Raw genomic sequence first — 25,352 nt, 5'->3', positions numbered from 1 at the left:
TCCATGCAAATAAAACAACATTTGGAGAAGAAGGATCCTTTGGCGTATCCTCTGTTGAAATGGTAAGAATTATTTTCTGTTGAAATGTTTCCTTCAATTGTAATGATTTTTTTGAGTTTGTGTTAATTTTGAGAAGTGCAAATGTTTCTCCCATATTGTTTTCCCCAATAATATGCAATTGCATTCATCAGCTGTTATATGCACTTGGTGGTCATTTCCATTGCAAGTAAGATGAGGCATTCGGTATGTATTCCTTTGTTTTTCTCCTGCAGGATTATTGAAAGCGTCGGATTCCCAATCGTGAAACTTCCCGCCAGTCAGGTGAGTCGCTATCTGCAACATGCGCAAATATCATGGGGTTTTTTTTCCTCTGTGGACCAAGGTACATAAATAGAGCTCAACAGCCAAGAGCATCTGGCAATAATTAATAAATGAACTAGAACGGCACTCAGTAGAGAGCATACCTCCGCCTGGTTGACCATATCACTCAATCACAATGGTGAAGAATCACTAAAACATTCTCATATCCGAATCCATATTCAGATCTTCACCAAAATCGAATCTATTTGTCCTTGTCACGTACACAACCTGTCCAACAAGTTTCGCCCAAATCCGTCCACAACTTTTTGAGATATCCTGCTATGTATAGTTTTTGGCCCTGTCTCCCAATGGTGAAGAATCACTTTTAAAAAAAAATTCTCATCTCGGAATCCATATTCCGATCTTCACCAAAATCGAATATATTTGTCTATGTCAGACACACAATCGGTCCACCAAGTTTCATCCAAATCCATCCACAACTTTTTGAGATACCCTGCTACGTATAGTTTTTGGCCCGATCTCTCAATAGTGAAGAATCACTTTAAAAATTCTAGTAGCCGGATCCGAATCCGGATCTTCACCAAAATCTAATCATTTCGTCCATGTCACATACGCTACATCTCTGCCAGATTTCCGTCCACAACTTTTTGAGATATTTTGTTCACAAACGGACAGACAAACGGCCAGACAGACAGACAGGGGTGAAAACATAACCTCCATCCATCTTTGGTGGCGGAGGTAAAAAGTTGGTTTCTTATACCATATTCAAGTTTCTTATACCGTATTATAAATACGCCAGTCTTGTTCTTGGTGAATTAAGCAATAGCGAAGCATGTATATGTAATGCTTTGTGTTGCAAGTGTAAATTTTCAATGACGAGGTTGCATTTGCCGGATTGGCTGACTGCCTGGACACCGTTGAGGTCATGGATCTACAGATATAGGCCCACAGCCGAGGTTGTTGACCCAGAGTTTGGAGAGATTCTGGGCTTACGGGATCAAACTCTCTGTGATGAGCGGAGCTCAACGTGTGATCTGGGCTGTCGGAAAATCTGTCACTCGCTTTTGGGTTGCTGTTGTTTATACATTAGGTGCACAACTATGTAATCCATTTCTGTTCAATTAATGTTTATAATTGTTATGATGAATGCAAGAACAATGGGAGTACTGTGCAGATTTGATGACCATATTCTTAGATTGTAATTTGTACTTTTTTGTCAAATGATTGATGAAGGGAAAGGAAAGACTTTGCACATTAATATTTACTCACTCTACCTTTGTCGCTCTCTTTCTCTCTCTGTTTTTTTTTGCTCCATATCTCCCTCTTTCTCTCCCTTTCTCTGAACGTCTCTTTCTGTCAATCTTTCCACAGCAACTTCCCTTCATGTGCACACGGCATCAGTTTTTGTTCCTCACTGCTCCAAGTAATAGAGCGGTTGAATTTATTTTAGCAAGAAGGAAGTATGGGAGTACCTTTGCCTTCCAGTAAGTATGGAGAGTTTATCTGTATTTTTTATTGCATTATGTATGCTCAAAATTATGTTCAAAAGAAGTTCTTGAATGAAAAAACGTTTGCTCAAAAGTCAACATTTATTTTAATTATCGTCTCATCACAGAAATCCAATTGAATGAAAAGTGGACATTGCAGATAATGAAACGAATGAATGAATGAATGAATGATCGTTTTAAGGCCATTTTTCCTGCCAGAGCAGGGGTTAGCCTTGCGGGCCCCATGACAATCATGGTTCCCTGTTTGAGGCAATGTTTTTATGGCCGGATGCCCTTCCTGACACCAACCCAATGCTTCTGTATTCCGTCGTATATTATAACACCTTTTTCTTCTTCTTCTTTAAAAGGTTGCTTTTGACTTGCTCACCAAATCTATTCATCCCCCAAAAAAATTCCATCTCTTACAGTGCCTCTTTTCTACATTCCCTAAACTCTCCTGCACTCCATCCTCCCTCCAGCGTCCTTAAACGTATTTTTGACTCGAAGGTCACAAGAAACTTATTTTGCAATAAATGTTCGTTTCCCATTAATCGTACACTTTTCTAAAATCCAATCTCACCCCTCCCCTCCAAATCTTCCCCATAACCCCTCCCCTCCAAATCTTCCCCATCACCCCTCCCCTCCAAATCTTCCCCATCACCCATCCCTTTCAAATATTCCCCCTTGCCCCTCCCCTTCAAATCCTCCCCATCACCCATCCCTTTCAAATCTCCCCCCTTGCCCCTTCCCTCCTAAACTCCTCCCACACCCCTCGCCTCCAAGACTCCCCCTCGCCCCTCCCCTCCTAGACTCCCCCCTCACACCTCCCCTCCAAATCTCCCCCATATCCCATCCCTTTCAAATCCCTGCCCTTGTCCCTTCCCTCCTAAACTACCCCCTCGCCCCTCCCCTTCAAATCTCCCCACCCTCATTTCTTCTCAATTTCCCCCCTCTCACTCCCCCTCCTCAAAGCGTCCTCCCTGCTTCTTCCCCCTTCCAACTCTCACCTCCATCTCCCCCAACCTTCTGCCTCGCTCTTCCCCCTCCTCAAATAACACCTGATTGTGCCTCACCCAATCACCATCAAACCTTTTGTCCGCCCCATCCTTCCCTTTCTCCGGGCTATTCTGAAATCTCTGACACACCTTCAACAGCTCTCCCTACATCTTCCACCTCTTCCACACCGAACCCTACCCCTCCTCCCCCCTGTTCTGTATCCGATGCTCCCCCTTCCTCTTCATTAACGGTATGGACCTCAAACATCCGGGGCCTTCGTTCAAACTTAACTGATCTCTCCATACAGGTTGCTTCTGACAAACCAGACATGATCTGCTTAACAAAAACTTTCCTCCTTCATGATGTCTCTGATTCCTTAGTATCTCTCCCGGGTTACTCCCTCCTCCGGTATGATAGACTTGAGCCTCGTCCTGGAGGTGGGGTTGCTATCTTTATCAAAAACTCTCTGCCTCACTCGCCCTGCACTGCACTCTCTCCACCTCACCCCCAGGAATACCTCTGGCTACGGCTTCCCCTTCGCTCCCACCTCTTGTTCATATGTGTGTTGTATCGTCCACCAAACAGTGATGACTCCATCTACATCTCACTGTCTGATAATATGGACCAACTTCTATCTACTCATCCCAACTCTCTCTTCCTCATATGTGGTGATTTCAATTGTCAACATGCCAGTTGGCTGGGTGTGGGTACCTCTCTCACCAGCCATGGCTCCTCAGCAAAGGACTTCTGCGACTCACTGGGACTGACACAATCTGTCAATTTCCCGACCCGGATCTCAGTCAACGGAGCATCTTCTCTTCTGGACTTGGTTATGACTAACTTCCCTGAAAATGTATGCTGCTCTTCTTCTGCTCCAATCGGCTCATCTGATCATGTGCTTGTTAAAGTGGACATCTCTCTGACCATTCTCAGGGAGCCTGCTCAGCGTCGGCGAGTCTGGCATTTCACTCAGGCCAACTGGCACGGTCTTCAAGCAGCCATCAATCATCTGGACTGGTCTCCCATCTCTACCACCTCTGACATCAACTCATCCTGGGAATTCTTCCAAAGTAAATTGCTCTCTCTCATGCACAGATTTATGCCATCTCGTCTTCAGTTGTCATACCTTTCCTCCCGTCCATCGTACACGGAATCTTGTGGTGAGGCTGTTGCCCAGAAACAACTTGCCTTCGTCTCCTGGAAAGCAAATCCAACGGAAGGAAATCTCATTTCCTTTCACAAAGCCCGAAACAAGTGTGTGTCCACTCTCAGGAGAGCCAGGAAACAATATCTCTCCGTTCTCAAGACCGAACGCTCTTATCTGTCTCCCTCTTCCAAATCCTGGTGGCGTCTGGTCAAATCTGTTTCTGGTGTTTGTTCCCCCTCCATCCCCTCCCTTACCTCAAACGGCTACACAGCTGACTCCGCACGTTAAAAAGCTGAATGCCTCAACTCTGTGTTTGCCTCTAAATCTTGTGTCCCAAACCCATCCCTCTCTCGACCCACCGTACCCAGTCGTACCCAGCTGCTCCTGGACTCCGTGTCCTTTCCTCCTGACAAGGTGGAAAAGTTTGTCAACCCTCGACTCTGATTCTGCAACTGGACCTGACGGCATCAGCCCACGGGTCCTAAAATCCTGTTCTTGCACTTTTTCACTCCCTCTCTCTTTTTTTTTCTTTTTCTTTTTTTTTTGTATACAGAGTCGAGGCTCGTGAAAGAGCTAACATTTATCAAACAAACAAATCAAACAAACAAGTAAACAAAGTATATAAAAATGGGAGCGGTCGACAAGATGGGGAGAGAAGGGGAGGAAGCACACAAACAACATTTGAGGGCAGGGACATCGGGAAATGTGTGGGAGGCAGAGGGCCTGGGGGGAGGCAGGATAGGTATAAAACGCAAGGACACCAAGGACTTCCAGGAAAGAAGACAAAAGTCACCTCAAAAAAGTGGATTTGGGGTGAAATTAGCGGGAGTAGAAAAGATCAAGTTTTTGGATTGGGGAAGATAAGAGATGGTGGTGAACAGCCGTTTTAAAGACCTGGAGGGAGGAGTGGGATTGAAGAGAGTGAGGGAGTTTGTTCCAGAGGCGGGAGAAAACAGGAATGAAGGAGTGAAGGTGAGCAGAGAGTCTTGATTTTGGCAGTTTAACCATAAGAGGGTTGCAGGCCCTCTGGATTTGGCAGATTTGGCAGGATTTGGCAGGCAGATCTTGTGCGACCTGCAGGAATATTTGGGGGACAGAGCCCAGAGAGAGCTGGGGGAGCAAGGCCGGAGAGGAGTCGGAAGAAGACGGAAAGACCACCAACCTGCCTGCGGTGAGTAAGTGAAAGGCCCTCGGAGACAGCGTCATCGCGGGAGATGCCAATGATTCTGAACGCTTTGGTTTCAACAGCGTGAAGACGAGCTAGGTGTGAGGCAGGGTAATGGCTTGTAATGGTAATTGTAATGGCTTGATCTCTGTTCTCTTCACCCTCTTTTTTGCTCAAGGTCAACTGCCATCTGCTTGGAAATCAGCCAACATCACCGCTTTGCACAAAAAAGGTGCAAAAACGGATCCTAGCAACTACAGACAAATCAGCCTTCTCCCAATTATCAGCAAAGTCATGGAATCCATCATTGCTCCGGATATGAAATCTTTCCTCTTCTCCAATGGCTTGATCTCTGATCATCAATTTGGTTTCAGACCAGGTCACTCTACTCTGGACATGCTGCTTCTGCTGTCTCAACAATGGATGGAGGTCCTCAATGCCAAACAGGAAATTAGAGCTGTCTCCCTCGACATATCACATGCCTTCGATACGGTCTGGCACCCCGCTCTACTCACCAAACTCTCCTCCTTTGGTATCCATGGAAATCTCCACGCATGTCTGGCGGACCTCCTCTCTAGTCATAGTCAACGTGTGGCCCTGAATGGGTTTCTCTCATCTCCTCTTCCTGTTCAGGCTGGAGTTCCCCAAGGCAGTGTTCTGGGCCCTGTGCTTTTTCTGGTCTTCATCAATGATCTCTCTGACTCTCTTGAAAATCCTCTCTATCTCTTTGCTGATGCCTCCACTCTCTGCCGCTCCATTCCTCATCCCTCAGATCGGCAGTCTGCAGCCTCCTCACTCTCTGCAGACCTGGACAAAATCACAGACTGGGCAAACAAGTGGAACATGTCTTTCAATCCTGACAAATCTCACACTCTTACGATGTCTCTCCAAAAAGACCGACTGGACAACCCTCCCATCTACTTTCTGAATAATCCTCTCGAAGAAGTTCTGTCACTCAAGCTTTTGGGTCTCAGTATCTGCCATGATCTTTCCTGGGAAAACCACATTTCCAAGCTGGCCTCCAAAGCCAGTCGCCGACTGGGCATCCTCCGTCGTGCGAAGTCCTTCCTTGGCACACCTGAGCTCCTCACCACATACAAGGCTTTCATCCGCAGCTCAATGGAGTACTGCTCTCCCCTCTGGGCTGGTGCTCCTGCCTCACACCTAGCTCGTCTTCAGGCTGTTGAAACCAAAGCGTTCAGAATCATTGGAATCTCCCGCGATGACGCTATCTCCGAGGGCCTTTCACTTACTCACCGCAGGCAAGTTGGAGGTCTTTCCGTCTTCTACCGACTCTTCTCCGGCCTTGCTCCCCCAGCTCTCTCTGGGCTCTGTCCCCCAAATATTCCTACAGGTCGCACAAGATTTGCCTGCAACCCTCTGATGGTTAAACTGCCAAAATCAAGACTCTCTGCTCACCTTCACTCCTCTTTTCTCCCGCCTCTGGAACAAACTCCCTCACTCTCTTCAATCCCACTCCTCCCTCCAGGTCTTTAAAACGGCTGTTCACCACCATCTCTTATCTTCCCCAATCCAAAACCTTGATCTTGTCTACCCCCGCTAATTTCACCCCAAATCCACTTTTTTGAGGTGCCGACTTCTTTCCTGGAAGTCCTTGGTGTCCTTTCGTTTTATACCTATCCTGCCTCCCCCCAGGCCCTCTCCCTCCCACACATCTCCCGATGTCCCTGCTCTCAAATGTTGTGTTTGTGTGCTTCCTCCCCTTCTCTCCCTATCTTGTCGACCGCTCCCCTTTTTAGCCGCGTCGCAAGACGCTGGTCATAGAGTGCCCTCTGCTGTTGTTCTTGTTCTTGTTCTTGTTCTTCTTCTTGTTCTTCTTGTTGTTCTTGCAGAGAAGACAAAACCTCAAAGCTCCACCCATTCTGGGAACCATAGCTCCACCCAATGTGGGAGAGGCTTCATATAAACAAATATCCACCATTTTATTAACTCGCATAGCTTTGAGGCCTGTTTTGTAGGCCCGTGGTGTCTTCCTCTCTCACACAGTTTTCTTTCAAATCAAATTCGATATATCATTTCATTTTTCACAGTCGCTAACATAGTTTTAGACTCGGTTGAAAAAAAACGGGAAGAAAATCCGATGAAAGTTGCCCTTTATAGCACGAAATGAATTCTCAAAGGCCTGTAACTTCAAGTCCATTGAGATATATATATATTTTAAATCGCGGCATGGTCAGTCATACACCGCCTGAAATAACAGACGGGAAAATGCCAAGATATATATACAGTGAAACCTTGACTTACGAGTTTAATTCGTTCTGTGACCGAGCTCGTAACTCAATTTGCTCCTTTCTCAAATTAAATTTCCCCATTAAAATGCATTGAAATGCTATTAATCCGTTCCAGCCCGCCAAAAACCACACCAATTTTTTTTTAAATATACAGTATATATAAAAATATCTCGCGCTTTATATTTCACCTGTATGCAACATACAAGTTGGCAGGATGGCCTGGACTGGAGGTACGCACACTTGACTCTAAACTGTCCAGCCTGGGTTTGAATCCCGACCCAGCTATAACCTGTCATGTCGGTGTTTCACAGGCAGGGTGATTCATCAATGTGTGTACCGCTAAACTGGGCGCCCCGTTTGCGTCCCATTAGTTGTTGGATGTTAAGGATCTCACCGTGTTTTCCACAAAGAGAAGGCGAGCTATCGCCGGCACTCTGAACAAGTTGTGGCCTGGCATGCTCTTCTCCTCTGCCGTTATATACGTCCTCCTCGGCATCTTTTTCCAGAAGAGCCCTGTCTCGTCACAGTTGAAGATTTGCTGGGGGATGTATCGTTCGGCTTCTATCAGTTCGGCAAAAGTTATAATCCATGGTTAAAACTAAGGACCCATGGTTAAAACTAAGGAATTTTCCAAAATAACCAAAATGCGAAAACAAAGCAGCAGCTATATACGGCAGAGATGCTTGCACGGCAAGATAACCACGTGACCGGAACCCACCTGGTGGCGGGTGGCGTAAGCTCCAAAATAACCAAAATGCGAAAACAAAGCAGCAGCGATATACGGCAGAGATGCTTGCACGGCAAGATAACCACGTGACCGGAACCCACCTGGTGGCGGGTGGCGTAAGCTCCAAAATAACCAAAATGCGAAAACAAAGCAGCAGCGATATACGGCAGAGATGCTTGCACGGCAAGATAACCACGTGACCGGAACCCACCTGGTGGCGGGTGGCGTAAGCTCGTAACTCAGATCTCGGCTCGCATCTCAAAGCAATAAACCGCCCGAGCGACGGCTCGTATCTCGGAAAACTCGTAAGTTGGTGCACTCGTAAGTCAAGGTTTCACTGTATTTTGTTTAAATCGCGGCATGGTCAGTCATACACCGCCCGAAATAACAGACGGGAAAATGCCGAGATATATTAAAAATTCGTCCATTTGATGACAATCGTCACGATGAAATATTTAATTTATACGTCGTCACAATAATGTGGAGAGAGGAGCATAGCTTCGTTCACGTGTCGCCACATACGGGAAATTGCCGAGATATATTTTTTTTACATCGCGGCATGGTCAGTCATACACCGCCTGAAATAACAGACGGGAAAATGCCGAGATATATTAAAAATTCGTCGCCACACACGGGAAATTGCCGAGATATATTTTCACTTTGCACAAAAATAACATCAAGTAATCGAATCAATAGGAATGTCCTGTGCCTATAACATCGACGTTATAGGCACAGCTGCATCTAGGCATTGTGTAACATCGACGCGGCTTTTGTTTTAATTAACTTTTTGTACTTGTTCTATACTTTGTTTGCTTGTTTGTTTGATATGTTTGTTTCATAAATGTTAGCTCTTTCACGAGCCTCGACTCTGTATACAAAAAAACCCCCAAAAAAACAACCCTTCGTCGCCTCTTACGATGCGCAGGGATACGGTGTACCTATTCTAAATCGGGGTACACACCAGGATCATTCATCCCGGCAAGCTGGTACTCAATTTGCCGAGCTTGGAAGGATGACAGGCTGAGTCATCCCCCCTGGCGTTAATTCAGCAATCGACCGGGATTCGAACTCAGGATCCTCGGATCCCAAGCCGGCACCCTAACTGCTAAGCCAACACCAGGCTGAAAACAAATGACATAATGATTAAAACAAATTGATGTTTCTGATATGTAGAACATGGTGTTACGTGGAAGTGACCTTCGATTAGAATTACGGTTTTGCCATCAGAAGAACATTTATTTGCCTTCATCATCTCGACGACGTGAATCACTTATAACAAAACTTTCCTCTCCAACACATTTGATGCCACTTGTATACCCTGGAGAATTTCCCATGGTCAAAAAACATGTCCTTCGGTCTTGAAAACAGACAGAATTATAGGGACTGTGGATTATCTGGTATTTGGGATACCATTCAATTTCTTATTTCAAGAATGGTTAGGAGGAAAGAAGCATTTCCGATGACAAATTAATGATTCCGGTAATTTGTTGATCATCAAATATCCACCATGGGAACAAACTGAATGGTACAAATCAGTTCCATACTAAACGCTGCGGTCAACATCAGCTGTGGTCTGAGGAATAATGGGTGATTCCACATTCCGAGACGACATCTTCGGTTTTCCACGTTAATACAGATGAAAAAAGCGATTGCCTTTGAAGGGATGGGAGGTGTTTCTGGAGGCAGCAAGCAGCAAGCCAGTGTGCCCCCGAGGGGTTTCGCCCCATGTGCGTCCCCCTCTGGATCTGCCCCTGATTTGGTTGGGAGAGGCCTCAACCCCCTGCATCCTCAGCAAAGTGTTCACCATTGATTTGATTGAACACACCTTCACTGTCCCACAAACCTGTGCCCATGAACTCTCAAAGCTGATGTCCTCTTGAACCTCCAGGGAGGTGGAGATTGTGTTCTTCCACTTCATGCAGTGTTGTTTGGTTTCTGAATCAATATGATGAATTAATGACGTTTCCGGATTCTCAAATCTGCTCAGGAAGTTGACCGAGTTTACTTGAAGTGCTTAACAAGTTACCCGGAACTGTCATTTCGGGACTTTTCTGATCTTTCAACGTTCTGAGCATCCATCTTGCTGACACCTTTATCACACCCAATGTTTCAGTGAGGACGGAATTCACCGATTCAGTTCTGATGCCCAATTTCTCAGATATGTGCCTGGCTATTGATCTTCTCTCATTCGTCATCTACTAATCTATTACGACATCGAAATATTGTGAACTCATCCCGATTTACAAATCTGCTCATGAAGTTGAATTTCCTTCTGCCTGTGCAACTTTACAATATTTATATCTCCCTTTTCTCAATATCTCCAAACTGAATCTTCATCAAATATAGAATTGTAAACGCTTCTTCCTTTAAAGCATTTAAAACATTTTGAAATGCTTCACTGTTCTTACTTCTCCATCAGTAGCATCCCACATGTTCTTCTTCACCATAATCGAATTCCCTTCACTCCCAACTCTTGTTTGTTTGTGTGTTGTGATGATGATGATGGATGATGATGATGATGATGATGATGATGACTGTGTGTTGTAACATCCTCCAAACAGTGACAACTCCCTCTGCATCCCTCTCTCAGATGTGGACCAACTTTTAACCACTCATCCCAACTCTCTTTTCACATATGTTGTGATTTCAATTGTCACCATGCAAATTGGCTGGATGTTGGTACCTCTCTCGTCAGTCATGGCACGTCATCTAAGGACTTGTGTGACTCCATGGGACTGACTCCATCTGTGAACTTTTCTCTGTGAAATTTCTCCCAATGGAAAATCCTCCATTCTGGAAATGGTGATGACAAAAACAACAACAACCACCTTTAGAGGCCATTTTCCTCGCAGAGCAGGGGTTGGCCTTTTTTCGGGCACCTTGGTCCCCTTTTTGAAGCAATGTTTTATGGCCGGATGCCCTTCCTGCCGCCAACACTGTTAATCGCCTCTTGCGACACACAGGGAATTACCAGTGAGCTGGTACTCAATTTGTGATGGAATTGATGATGACAAACTTCCATGCAAATATCTTCTGCTCTTCCTCTGCTCCAATAGGTTCATCTGATCATGTGCTTGTGAAAGTCATCATATCTCTGGCTATTCTCAGAGAGCTGCTTCGATGCCGGCGAGTCTGGCCCATATCTACTGCTCCTGATATTAACTCAGACTGGGAATTCTTCCATAGAAGCCTGCTCACTCTCATGCACAGATTCATCCCATCTCGTCTTCAATTGGCCTTCCCTTCCCCTGAATTGACGGGTTATCAGTACTGGTTGTCCGTTATGTATTGTCGCTTTCCTTGCGATCAAAATCTTTCCAAGGAACGGATAGCCGAACAAGCTGTTACTCCGAAGCGTTCAGTTAAAAATGTGACAGAGTTAATACATGCAGGGGGGCTGGGGGGTGAGGAGTGAGGAAAGGGGAGGAGGAGGAGGATGACGATGCTGAAGTGCACTTACTTGAACGGCCTCCACCTGCCGTCTTCAATCTGCATAAATTAACTCAAACAACACGGATTTTAAATGTACAAAAAGAAACAGGTTTATTAAAGAAAATGCCGGTAACAAAGAAACGCATGATAAACTGAATTCCTAAACGGGACGTCCCCACAACCAGACTTGAAAACACAGATGAAATATAAAATAACGTTGGATATAATAAAGGTGTGTGGTTATTTAGTGCACTTAGCTCTGATCGCTGGTGCGTCTCCCAGGAAGCGTCGAGGACCCGGGCGCGCAGTCTGAACGCGGCTCTGGTGTTGGTGGGAAATCCGCTTGCTCCCGTGCTGCTAGGCCTCAGTACGCCCTTGCAAAGCGTGCAGCTCGCTCCCCCAGCCGTGCCCGTCTTCGTCGTCCTTGGTGTGAAACTGCAGCCCTTGGTCCGCGGCCCTTCCACCCACGACCACCAGCCCGATGCCGGAACACGGCTGCCCGCGATGAAGCCTCCCTGTGCAGAGAGCGAAACCCAACCGTCCGCTATCGCTTTTGGAACGAGAGGCACAAGAGGAAATGTTCGCTCTCAATGCCCAGACGAACAGGGGAACGAGGAGGAGATGCCGGCCCACAACGTTACTGCCAGACTCAAAACCTCAAGAAGGGGGGAGGAGAGGAGCAATCACGACCATTTGCTATGGCATCCAGAACAAAACGGGCAGATGTCCGCCGCTTCAACTATTTAACCCACCGCTATCTCACGTCATCAGTCGTGCTTCACCAATCAGCGAGTTTCTCCCAACCAGTCCTTCCTGTCAATCAAAACCTTGACCACTCACGGCTCCTCTGGGTGTGGCCTCGACCTGCCTGACCTATGTGTGCCGTCCAAGTTGAGGTTGTCAGCGGCAGCGCTCAATGTCCTGGCTCCTGTAGGCTTTTTAATTAGTGCCATTAAATGCGTGGTTCTAGCTCTTACGTGTCTATGGTGCATTGTAAAACGGAACAAAGGAATAAAATTACAGAGGTATCGACATACAAGGGATAATTTACCCATAATCCCTGAGCTCGTTAGCACCAGAGCCCTTTGTACACAGAGTTTGGCCAACTCGGTAATCGGTGCCATGTTGGAGCCCTACGTTAAGTGCACGCGCGCGTGTGTTCAAGCGTGCATGCATAGTTACATAATTATATAAGTCTATGCGTGCATGCAACTTTCTGCTATTAGAGACGGGTTTATTTTAATGTTCCCGAGTTTCGTTCATTGTTTCGTCACGTTAGGGCTTTAACATGGTGCCTGTTGTCACGTGATCGCTAAAAGCTGAAATCGAGTTGGTCAAACTCTGTGTATAAAGGGCTCTGGTTAGCACAAGAGCCACCCTTCGTATGGCCACACGTCACACTTAATCCGAACACTCGACCTACCGGATCCCTACTTATTACATGGTGGTTCTTCTTCTTCTTCACGACAATCGGAGCACACTAATCTATGCAAATCTACCTGGTCTAAGCCAAGGTGATCACTGCCTACCCCCTACAAACATAATAGTATGTTCAGCTGCCCAGTGTTTTACAATGTCACATGAAGGGAAATTATTCTTAAGTGTTGCTCCAACATCCTCATGCATTTCCTTCAGGGTCAACCCGATGACCTGGAGGTAATTGCTCACTGTTTCCAGTCTTCTTCATTTTTCAAAACACCAATGACTAACTTGCATTGTCAAGTTTGTATACCTGCAAACATAAAAAGCCTGTTTAAAAGTAAAACATCAAATCATAAGTATCTTTTGGGTCATAAGATGTCATTAAATAGGTCAGGCAAGAAACTTCCTGAACACCACTCATACTTCCAGTTACATTTGTTGTTCCGGTGCTGTTAACCAAATTTGAATGTTATTAATCTGATTTACAATTTTTTTCGACGTTAAATACCTGTACTTGTTTTCTCTAATTCATCAAAATGCAGTACCTGCAGTGATATGTACAGATTATTTGCTTGGTGACTGCTGTGTTTTATTTCTGATGTAAACTGTTTCTGCCCTCCAGTGGATCAGCTATTGGGAACTTGCATTCCATGATTCGCCAAGGTCTGTTGCTCAAGTCTTACACCCCACAGCAGGTAAGTACGTCATGACGCGAGTCGTTTGCGATATTCTTGTGAAAAGCCGATTCGCGTGTTTGTTTGTGGACACAACTACAATGGCTGTTCTGGAAGCTTTGACACCCATGTTAAAGAGGTGCTGCTTGAGATTGGTGAAAATAATCCACAGGGTTTTCCCCAGTAATAAAGACCAATTCCAAGAAGTTTCATAAACTGGAAAACAATGGAACAGAGAGGAGAAAGGACAGCAAGGCCTCCAAGGTGCCTACACTGAGTGAGAAGCAGACATTGAGGCTCTACCCTTTGCTGAAAGATGACATCTTTCAGTACAACGTGGAGTCTCAACGTTAATAAAGGGAGAGTCAGCTTCTCCAGCCTGAATTGGGGAGAAATATTCTGTTTGGATTTCCTTTTTTTTTTTTGCATACTTATTAGATAAAATGGTTCAAGGAGGACTTGGTGGAGAATACCAAGCATCCTTCAGACCAAGACAGGTTATGGCTGATCACCAAGCTATGGAGCTCCATATACTGTGCCTCACCGAGAGATAGAGGGTAGCCATAGCCAGAGGGTCGCCTATGATTCGCCATTCAATCCTTATGGAATGACGTAGTGAGTGTTGGACTTTAATGCGTTGAATTCCATGTTCTAATTGGTGAATATCTCGTGATTTTGTTTAGATAGGCATACACGAATGACACCATATAGTCTTGCAGTTGAAGGTTTGATGAACATACTCGCACATGGTGGAGAGGTTTACAAAATGGGGTGCAGTCTATTTTTCAGGAAAGTAGAAAGGTGATTGTTTATATTCACAGGTCTACAATAGCTTCGCATTGCTGTTGTTGTTCATGGGGTTCTTGGTGGCGGTTATGAGAGAGAGAGAGAGAGAGAGAGAGAGAGAGAGAGAGAGAGAGAGAGAGAGAGAGAGAGAGAGAAAGAGAAAGAGAAAGAGAAAGAGAAAGAGAAAGAGAAAGAGAAAGAGAAAGAGAAAGAGAAAGAGAAAGACAAGGACAAGGACAAGGACAAGACGGAAAGGGCTGGTCCATGGGGACCGGTCGGCACTCTGACCGTGACGACGCTGCCCTAACGAATCCAGGCAGCAGGGAAGAATGGGGAAGATTTGGCCCTTGGCTTGCATTGGGGGCTGGGGGGGGGGGGGGGGGGTACAACCACCACGAAGAGGCGTCCCCGATAGTTGTCTCTGCTTGATGTTGGTAGCAATGTCATGCTTAGGGTGGTGGACAGCCGCAACGAGGTTGGGGCCATGATCAAGTTCGCAGGTGGCGTCGAACCCACCGATAATGAGTTTCTTGCATTGCAGGGATGTGATGCGACTGTATTGAAAGGTTTTGGACGGGTAGTGTAACTTTACACGTGCCAAGCTTAACCTATTGTGTTCATTGTTGATGTTGATGTTGTCTTTCTTTCTTCTTTAGAGAAATGGAGCAATGTTTGGAGCGGGTATATATTTGTCCCCGCTTTATAATACGGCCTGCAGTTACTCCGGTGAGGCATTGTGTTAAAATTAAATGAAGACATGAGAAATATCCGCTCATGCTCACACATCACAAACGTTTATCTTCTAAATGATCCTTGCCAGTGGAAAACTCATTAATAAATGAAGAAACATCATCTGCAGAAATTTGCAGAATTTATCTGCAGAAATGAAGTTTTATTTCTTCATCTTTCCAGCAGAAATCTGTTTATATTCATCAATATTCTCACTTCCCGTTTCCGTTCCAAAGCCACATCGGTTCTGCTTCTTTTATTCAAATGTTGTGTTTCTTCTTTGTGCAGACATCGATTGTATGCAGTTGCGGAACGTTAAACCCAGACCCTCCCAGGTAATGTTGAGGAATTTTAGAATGGAAAGTTTTAATTTCATTCCAAAGTAAGCCGGTATCGTTGCGACTAACTTTCCGCAATGTTTCCCCTTCACTCCAGCATCAAAGCGAGGAATTGTTTATGTCCACCCGCACCATGAAATGCATTGCTTTATGTGAAGGTGAGCTACTTTTCTTCTCATTTGAATTCCTTATTACCTCCGCCACCAAAGGTGGATGGAGGTTATGTTTTCACCCCCTGTCTGTTCGTCTGTTTGTCCATTTGTTTGTTTGTGGACAAAATATCAAAAAGAGTTGTGGACGGATTCGGACGCAATTTGGCAGAGATGTAGCATATGGGACAGGGACGAAATGATTAGATTTTGGGGAAGATCTGGATTCGGATCCGGCTACTATAATTTTTAAAGTGATTCTTCACCATTGGGAGATAGGGCCAAACACGATACATAGCAGCATATCTCAAAAAGTTGTGGACAGAATTGGCCGAAACGTGGTGGACAGGTTGTGTGTTTGAGAAGGACGAGTCGATTCGATTTTGGTGAAGATCTGAATCTGGATTCGAATATGAGAATTATTAAATTATTGAAGTGATTCTTCACCATTGAGAGATAGGGCCAAAACGATACATAGCAAGATATCTAAAAAAGTTATGGATGGATTTGGACAACACTTGGTGGACAGGTTGTGTGTGTGACAAGGACAACAACAACAACAACAACAACATGCATTTTAAGGCCATTTTCCCTGCTAGAGCGGGGGTTAGCCTTGCGGTCCCCATGACAATCTTCTCCATCTTGCCCTATTTTCTGCATCTCTCCTTGTTAACCCCCTTGCCCGCATTTCTTCTTCCACCATCTTTAGCCAAGTCTTTCTCGGTCTTCCCCATCCTCTACTTCCTTCTACATTCATTTCCATCACTCTTCTCAACCAGTCACTTTCATCCTTCCTCAACACATGACCAAACCATCTCAACCTGTTCCTCTTCACAGCATCAATCACAGGCTTTATTCCCATCATTTTTCGCAATTCATCATTTGTCTTCCTCTCTCTCAACGATACTCCGCACATCCATCGAACCATTCGCATTTCCACCCTTTCCAACCTTCGTTGCTGCTCGACGTTCATTACCCATGTCTCGCTCCCATAAATCATAACACTTCTCACACATGCAGCATACACCTTCCCCTTCAGCTTCAACGACACTCCCCTCCTCATCAGCACGCCACTCAGTTCCCGAAACTTCTTCCATGCACATCTCTCTCTAGCAACCGTTGCCGAGTCTGATCCACCTTCTCCATTCAGCATGTCTCCGAGGTAGCAAAATGTTTTCACACCTTCCAGCTTCACGCCGTCTCCAAGATCCAACTCAACATTTCCTCCATGTGCAGCTCCCTCTGTGCACACCTTACATTTGAATGTAGCTGCCACACTGGTTAATGACCCTCTCAGACCACTACATTTTTGATGAATCCACTCAGCGCACATTGTACTTTGAATGGAGTTCACTCCGACACCCTTCCTGCACACAGCACAGGGCGACGTCCCAGTTCTTTCCACCTCACCACATGCTTTACCACTTGCCATTACCTTCGTCTTTCCGATATTCACCTTCAGACCTTTTGTCTCCATACATTCCTTCCACTTGTTCATCTTTTCCTTCAGTCCATCCATACTTTCCGCAATCAACACCAGATCATCTGCATACAACAACTCCCACGGTAAACCCTCCTTTACATTCTGAGCCAGCACCTCCATCACAGCTACAAATAGTAGTGGACTTAGTACCGACCCCTGATGTACTCCCACCTTCACCTCAAACTCACCACTGTTCCCGTCCTTCGTCCTTACAACTGTGCGCGCTCTTTTGTACATTGCCATCACTACTCTGATCAACCATTCCTCCACTCCTAACTTCCTCATTGCCCATGTCAATACTTTGCGTGGAACCCTATCGAATGCTTTCTCCAGATCAACAAACCCAAGAAACAACTTCTTCCTCTTCTCTATGTACTTCTCCTGCAACTGCCTCACAATAAAAAGCACGTCTGTCGTTCCTCTTCCTGGCATAAATCCAAACTGCATTTCGTCGATCTTCACTTTCTTCCTTATCCTCCTCTCCAACACCCTTTCCAATACCTTCATTCCATGCTCCAATAACTTTATCGCTCGGTACGAGCCACACTCTAGAGCGTCACCTTTCCCCTTGTATAGAGGGACAAGGGTACTCAGTTCCCAAACCACTGGAATGCGGCCTTCTTTCACCGCCAGATTACAGATCTCTGTCATTCTCTTCACACCCCAACTTCCTGCTGCCTTCAACATATCTCCCACAACTCCCGTCGGCCCTCCCACTTTTCTACTTTTCATTGCTTTTATGGCTTCCTCAACTTCCTTCTCAGTTATCTTCTCTGCCGGTCCTAAAACTGGGTTACTCTATGTTGCCATCCCATTCATTTTCTGTATTCAACAGCATTTCCATATATCTCTTCCATCTTCCTTTAATTCCATCTGGGTCCACAACGATTTGTCCCACTTCATCCTTCAAGCAACTCACCCCCATCACATCACACCTCTCTTTCGCTATCTGCTTTACAATCCTGAATACTGCTCTCTGACACTCTTCCGAATCCTAGCGTTCTCCGAACATTTTCCTACATGCCTCCTGCGCCTTTGCCACCTCTTTCTTTGCAGCCTTCTTGGCTGCCTTATATCTTTCATGCTCTTCTGTTTCTGCTCCCGTACCCTTTGCCTTCTGTCACTCCTTGAACTTCTTCCTCTTCTCGTCAAGCCTCTTTCCAACTTCATCATCCCACCACCATGTTTCCGAGTGCCTCAGTGGTCCTTTTGTCCATCCACAAACCTCACCAACGCCTCCCAACAGATTAGCTTTCATTGACATCCAACCACTTTCAAGCTCAACCACATCATCCTCTACCCTTCTCAGCCTCTCTTTTAATGCCTCCCTTACTGTCACCTCTTTCAACCTCCACACCTTCATTCTCGGTTGGTACTTTACCCGCCGAGCTCTCCTCGCACCTTTCACCCTTATGTCGCAGACAACCAAGTGGTGCTGTGAAACAGCCTCCTCCCCTGGGATCACCTTTGTGTCCCGGAGATGCCCCCTATCTCGCCTACGCACCATCAGGTAGTCAACGGTTGTCGTCGACCCACCTGACGTGTATGTAACTAGCTTATTATCCTCTTTCTGGAACTGAGTATTACAAATCAATAAATCAGCTCCATCAGCAAACTCCAAAATCCTTTCACCTTCTCCATTTCTCACAACATATCCGTAACCCCCATGAACTCCCTCAAAACCATCCATACTCCGTCCCACATGTCCATTTAGGTCTCCTCCTACCACAACAACTTCCTCATCTTTCACGTTTTCCATCAGCTTCTCTATCGCACACCAGAACTTGTCCTTCTCTTCATCGCTCCGACCAACCTGCGGAGCATATCCCGAAATGACGTTCACCAAGAGCTTTCGAATCATCATTTTCACCATCATCAACCTATCACTCACTCTAGTCACACTCACCACACTGTCTACAAACTCCTCAGAAAACAGGACACCAACACCATTCACGCCCTCCAGGCACCCTTGCCACACAAACTTGTATTTCTGTCCCTTATTGTTTTAATAGTCCCTTAGTGTTTTCTGTCCCTTATTGTTCTTTCTACCCTTCACCATTCTCACTTCTCACACCACTTCCCTTCCATCTCGTCTCCTGCACACAACATATGTCCACTCTTCTTCTGACCAATACTTCCACCACTTCTCCTGATCTCCCTGTCATTGTCCCTACATTCCATGTCTCAAACCTCGGAAACCGATCTCCACTTCGGGCTAAACTCTGCCCATATGTAGTTGTAATTGTCATGGTTCTCTTTTTGAGGCAATGGTTTTTTTAATGGCCGGATGCCCTTTCTGACGCCAACCCTCTTAGTCGTCTCTTACGACACGCAGGGCTATGGTGTACCTATTCTAAATCCAGGGTACACACTGGGAAACGTTTAAAACATGGAAATTCTGGGGGTGGAGGGCATGACGGCTGCGGGGGCCCCGTCAGCACCATGCCGCATTTGCCCGGTCAGCACCACAGCGGCCCGGTTAGCACCACCACGTTTGCCCGGTCAGCACCACGGCGGCCCGGTCAGCACCACTCCACGTTTGCCCGGTCAGCACCACGGCGGCCCGGTCAGCACCACACCACGTTTGCCCGGACAGCACCACGTCAGCCCGGTCAGCACCACACCACGTTTGCCCGGTCAACACCATGGCGGCCCGGTCAGCACTACACCACGTTTGCCCAGTCAGCACCACGGCGGCCCGGTCAGCACCACACCATGTTTGCCCGGTCAGCACCACGTCAGCCCAGTCAGCACCACACCACATTTGCCCGATCAGCACCACATCAGCCCGGTCAGCACCACACCACGTTTGCCTGGTCAGCACCACGACGGCCCGGTCAGCACCACACCACGTTTGCCCGGTCAGCACCACACCACGTCAGCCCGGTCAGCACCACACCAGGTTTGCCCGGTCAGCACCACGGCGGCCCGGTCAGCACCACACCCTTGGAAAGGACTTCGATGCACGTTGGCCCGGTCGGCCCAGAGCCTGGCGCGAAGTCCAAGGACATCAGCACGTCATCCGAAAACAGCTCCGGTTGGTGCGAACCACTCGGTCAATGGCGCGAACCAGGTCCCGACACGCCCTTGCTCGCTTGGCCCCGATGAAGGCCTCGCTGGGTGTTCTCCAAACAGGGGCAGAATCGCCCAAGCCGCGCTGGATTTCGGCGGCGGAAAGCAGCCACGAAGCGACGATATTCGGTCGGGCTGTAATGCGAACACCACGGCGGCCCGATCAGCACCACACCCTTGGAAAAGACTTCGATGCTGTGGAGAGATCGAAGCAAGCGTCCTTGCTCGCGTGGACCGGAAGCGGAAGCTTAATTTGACAAGGACAAATAGATTCGATTTTGGTGAAGATCTGAATGTGGATTCGGATATGATAATTATTTAATTTTTTTTAATGATTCTGCACCATTGAGTGATATGGCCAACCAGGCGGAGGTATGCTATCTACTGAATGCCGTTCTTGTTATCCATGTTGTTATGTGTACCTAAACCTTTATGTGAATTATTCGTTGAAGCATTCCCTCTCCATCAGTGATCAAGACACCTTTCCTGCAGAAAAATCACGACATCTGGATTTCACGTCGTGAGGACATCTGCATCCGCCTTCTATTTGTGTAAGTACTGATCCATGAAATAGTGATTCCAGGCATACAAAGCTGATCCCAAATTCCCTGAGGCCACTCAAAGTTGATTTTTTTTCCCCCCCATTTGGACTTTTTAAACATTTATACTTGACATCAGATCAACGGCAGCTTCCAGGAACATCAAAGGAGACGCCACTCTCGGTCTCACATGACCTCAGTGTGATCCCCCTTGGTCTCACTCACATGTTGTGGTTGAATTTGCCTAATCTGTGCATGACGTTCCTTAGTCACTTGTGGGTGTAGTTTTGCTAATTTCTTCAAGAAGTCGTTTGATTCTGTCAACGGTCATGCAGGGCTCCAAAATACATATTTTTTGTGGGGAATCATATTGGTGAGTTAAATCCAGGAATATCTGTTGGTGAAATATTTTTGAAGTGCTTGGAAAGGGAGGGCTGGAACAAACTATTTAATCTTTCTTGTGTAATTCCTGCAGCCTCTGTTTAACCCTTCAACATTACTATTGCTCCCTGAAATACACTTCCTTTCATTTCTTATGCAGCCTCTGGCTGCTTGTCACATCATTGCTGGGAGCATGGCTGAGCTACTGATGCAGTGCCTTTTGCAAATTATGGCAGGAATTCATAATTTAATCAGGGCAGGCGATAGCTCACCTACTCTTCACGAAGGACACCGTGGCATCTTTAACGTCCACCAACTAATGCTATCAGATGGGTCGCACAGTTTAACGTCCATCCAAGGGACGGCACACACATTGACGTATCGCCCTCCCTGTAAGACCGTTTATAACTTGGCAGAGATTCCAACCCAGGCTAGATGGCTCAGAGGCGAGTGTGCATACCTCTCGGCCATCCTGCCAGCCTTCTGCAACACGATATTGTATGATTAATTGCAATGGTGAAGTATTTGGTCCGATAAATGGCCGTCCCTCATGGGGAATCTTGCGCTAACGTAATGTCATTACCTGGTTGCACAGTGATTGCTGATGATAAGTTAAATATTTTGGGCCAATCTACAAACTTACTGCATTTAATTGCTTATTCATAGGAAATGCATTTGCACTTATCACTAAAATATCATTTTCTCCGCCATGGAAGGTGAATGTAGGTTATTATGTTTTCACCGCTGTTTATTTTGCTGTTTGTCTGACTGTAGGCAGGATATCTCAAAAGGTTAAGGACAGATTTGGACGAAACCTGGTAGACAGGTTGGCCGTGTCATGAGGACGAATTGATTCCATTTTGGTGAAGATCCGGATATGAGAGTTTTCAATTTTTTTCAAGTGATTCTTCATCATTGAGAGATAGGTTCAAACACAATACACTCTAACCCCGACATTCGTGGTTCCAACATTTGTGGACCCCACATATTCACGGTTGACAAATTGCGACCGGCTTCTACATCCTTAGACCTTTTGTCCGGTGAATTCGCGGTTTTTTGTGGGTACAAAAACAAAAATTTCCCACGAGCTGCGGGTATGACCTGCTTCTATATTCCTGGCCCTGCACTTCGTGTCTTCATGGCTTTTAGTGGCCACATAAAATATTTTAGCTGTGCTATAAGCAAGCTTCGCATGATATCCCACCATTCACATGGTAAACATTGCTTCTCATGATATCCCACCATTCACATGGTAAACATTGCTTCGCATGATATCCCGCCATTCACATGGTAAACATTGCTTCGCGGGATATTCCACCAGCTGCATAACATGTCATCCCCCACGTGTTACTGCACGGAATGAAAACACTCTACGCATCTATTAGTGCAATTAGTTGTCCCCCTTATCCACACTGAAACAATGTCCCAAGATTCCCAAGATTTTCGTTGACATTCGCGGATTTTCATCGACATTCAAAAGTGCCATGAGGGTCGTTTACTCTGCTTTGATGGGGCTATATAAGACTCCTTTATTATTATTATTATTATTATTATTATTCGCAGATTTTTAAATGCCCAGAACCTATCTCTCCTTTTATCATTGAATTTTTACAATGCTCCCACATTCGCTGTTCCAACTTCCGCGTCATTTTCCAGGAGCGTATCTTCCGCGAACGTCGGGGTCCGAGTCCATATAGCATGATATCTCAAAAGGTTATGAACGGATTCTGACAAACCTTGGTGGATGAGTTGGGTAGGTGACAAGAACAAGCTGATTAGATGATAGTTAATGTTCGGATGCAGATCTGGCCTATTAGTTAGATGCAAAACATAAAATGTTCAGCCTGGCGGAGGTATGCACTCTGCCGAGTGCTGTTCTTGTCTCATGAGATGTTATTTCGTTTTTTATTTAAGGCCCCCATCTTGTAGCCTTCACCTTGAGTGGCCTTATGGCTTTGTGGCAGGCAATGTCCCATTAAAAAAATAATAATATGGGGAAGGACTATTCTGAGCTTTAAAGGGCATATACAGTCACGTGAAAAAGTAAGTACACCCCATGTAAAGTTTTGACTTTTTCAACATATTTCAACATACAGCTATTTGAGGTGGTGTTGATAAAATATGTTGATTTCAACAATATTGACATATAAAGGTGATATAATATAACAAATATCATGAAACATTTACATTTTGTAGTCCATTGTATAATTTAAATAAACATAAATGCAAATTTCGCATGTGGAAAAAGTAAGTACACCCTTGGCTCTTATAGGTGGTATTGCCCCCTTTGGCACAAACAACCTCAAGTAGGCATTTCTTATAACTGTCTACCAGTCTCTGACATCGACTGGGAGAAATTATTGCCCACTCCATGCAGAATTCTTTCAGCTGTACGATTTTTGAGGGGTTTCTTGCATGCACAGCTCGTTTCAAATCCCCCCACATCTCGATGGGATTTAGATCCGGGCTTTGACTTGGCCATTCCAGAACCCTCCATTTCTTTCTTTTCAGCCATTCCTTGGTGGATTTACTGGTATGTTTAGGGTCATTGTCATGTTGCAAGGTCCACCTTCGGTTGAGCTTCAACTCTCTGACAGATGGCCTCCTATTATCCTCAAGCACCCTCTGGTACAAAGAAGAATTCATAGTGGATTATATGATGGTGAGCTGCCCAGGCCCTGATGCAGCAAAGCTGCCCCAAACCATAATATTTCCACCACCATGCTTTACAGTTGGTATCAGGTTCTTGTGGTCAAATGCTGTCTTTGGTTTTCGCCAAACATGTCTTCTGGTACTGTGGCCATATAGCTCTACCTTTGACTCATCTGTCCAGAGCACATTGTTTCAGAAGTGCTGGTCTTTGCCTCGGTGTTCATTGGCAAACTTTAGTCTTGCCCTGATGTTCTTTCTGGACAGCAAAGGTTTCCTTCTGCACACCGACCATGTAGATCAAATTTGTGCAGCCTCTTTCTAATGGTAGACTCGTGCACTTTGACATCAACAGTGGCAAGAGCTACCTATAGGTCCCGTGATTACATTTTGGGGTTCTTAGAGACTTCTTTCAGCATCTTGCGGTCTGCTCTCGGGCTGAACCTGCTGGGGCGGCCTGGCCTGAACAAGTTGGCAGTTGTTTGGAATCTTCTCCACTTGTAGATGATCTTCCGGACAGTCGAATGATTGATTTCCAATTGTTTGGAGATCTTTTTAAATCCCTTCCCAGACTCGTAGGCATCTATAACCTTCTTTCTGAAGGCATCAGAGAGCTCTTTTGATCGAGGCATGGTGACGCCGCACACTTAAACAACAAAGAGCAAACCAAACTAAATGTCTGAGGTTTAAATAAGACAGGTTCCTCCAAGATCCTCTCTAACGATGTTCTATTCATTTGCACCTGAGCTGGTGCACCTGACTCTAATTCTAGGTATTTGAAGTAGTGATAAATGTCGGGGTGTACTTACTTTTTCCACATGTGGAATTAGCATTCATGTTTATTTAAATTATACAATGGACTACAAAATGTAAATGTTTCATGATAGTTGTTATATTATATCACCTTTATCTATCAATACTGTTGAAATGAAGATCAAATAGCTGTATGTTGAAACATGTTGAAAAAGTCAAAACTTTACATGGGGTATCCTTACTTTTTCACGTGACTGTATATTCCGTTCTCTCACAAAGCAAATTTGTGTTGCTCCTTCCATGCATGCACTTCTTAGTTAATATCATGGCAGCTTTGGTGGCTTAATGGTTAAAATGCCCACTCTGACTCTGGGAGGTCGACAGTTCGAACCCCAGCTGACCCCCACCAGAGAGTTTTAAAATGTCTGACGGGCGGTGTGTACAAAGGGCAGGGACTTAATCAATGTGAGCTGATGACTCACGCGTACGTGCTGCTTCCTAGCTTGACGCTCATCGTTTAAAAGGATAGAGTACTGACAACAAAACATAGGTTGGCAAAATAGCTCAGGCCTTGATGGGCCTAATGGCGTCCTGCTGTATCAAAATTCCTCAGGTAGGGAACTTGTATATTATTATTACTAGCAACAGTACCCGCCCTACGGGCGGGGCTTCAAATTGAAGGCTTTTTTCTTTTAAACGATTCATATAAACATCCGTTGAATCATATCACACGCAAATCATCAAAATCTAAACAGTACATGGCTAAACAGTACATGGACGATCACGTACCACGTACGTCTCGCGTCTCGCTCGCTCTCATGTTGTCCCGATAATGATCCTTCCGCAGGTT

General features: G+C 45.7%; 1 protein-coding gene across 2 annotated transcripts in view; it reads left to right on the top strand.

Annotated features, from left to right (window-relative positions):
* LOC137430500 (protein mono-ADP-ribosyltransferase PARP6-like) overlaps positions 1-25,352 on the top strand; it is a 27,861-nt gene continuing 2,509 nt past the window's right edge. Inside the window, exons 1-8 of one of the 2 annotated variants that reach the window (XM_068121321.2) lie at positions 1-62; positions 273-321; positions 1,693-1,805; positions 13,572-13,644; positions 15,066-15,135; positions 15,427-15,473; positions 15,574-15,634; positions 20,650-20,731. In XM_068121321.2, the coding sequence (XP_067977422.2) occupies positions 4-62; positions 273-321; positions 1,693-1,805; positions 13,572-13,644; positions 15,066-15,135; positions 15,427-15,473; positions 15,574-15,634; positions 20,650-20,731 (554 nt within the window). In that variant the 5' untranslated portion in view covers positions 1-3. Of the gene's footprint in view, positions 63-272; positions 322-1,304; positions 1,412-1,692; positions 1,806-13,571; positions 13,645-15,065; positions 15,136-15,426; positions 15,474-15,573; positions 15,635-20,649; positions 20,732-25,352 lie in introns of those variants that run through there. The other variant, XM_078781110.1, reaches the window with a different exon arrangement.

This window comes from Myxine glutinosa, chromosome 7 (genome assembly GCF_964187855.1).
Source record: "Myxine glutinosa chromosome 7, kmMyxGlut1.1, whole genome shotgun sequence".
NCBI classification, from domain to species: domain Eukaryota; kingdom Metazoa; phylum Chordata; class Myxini; order Myxiniformes; family Myxinidae; genus Myxine; species Myxine glutinosa.
Note: the sequence above shows the minus strand (reverse complement) of the source record. Positions and strands in the feature narration are given on the sequence as shown.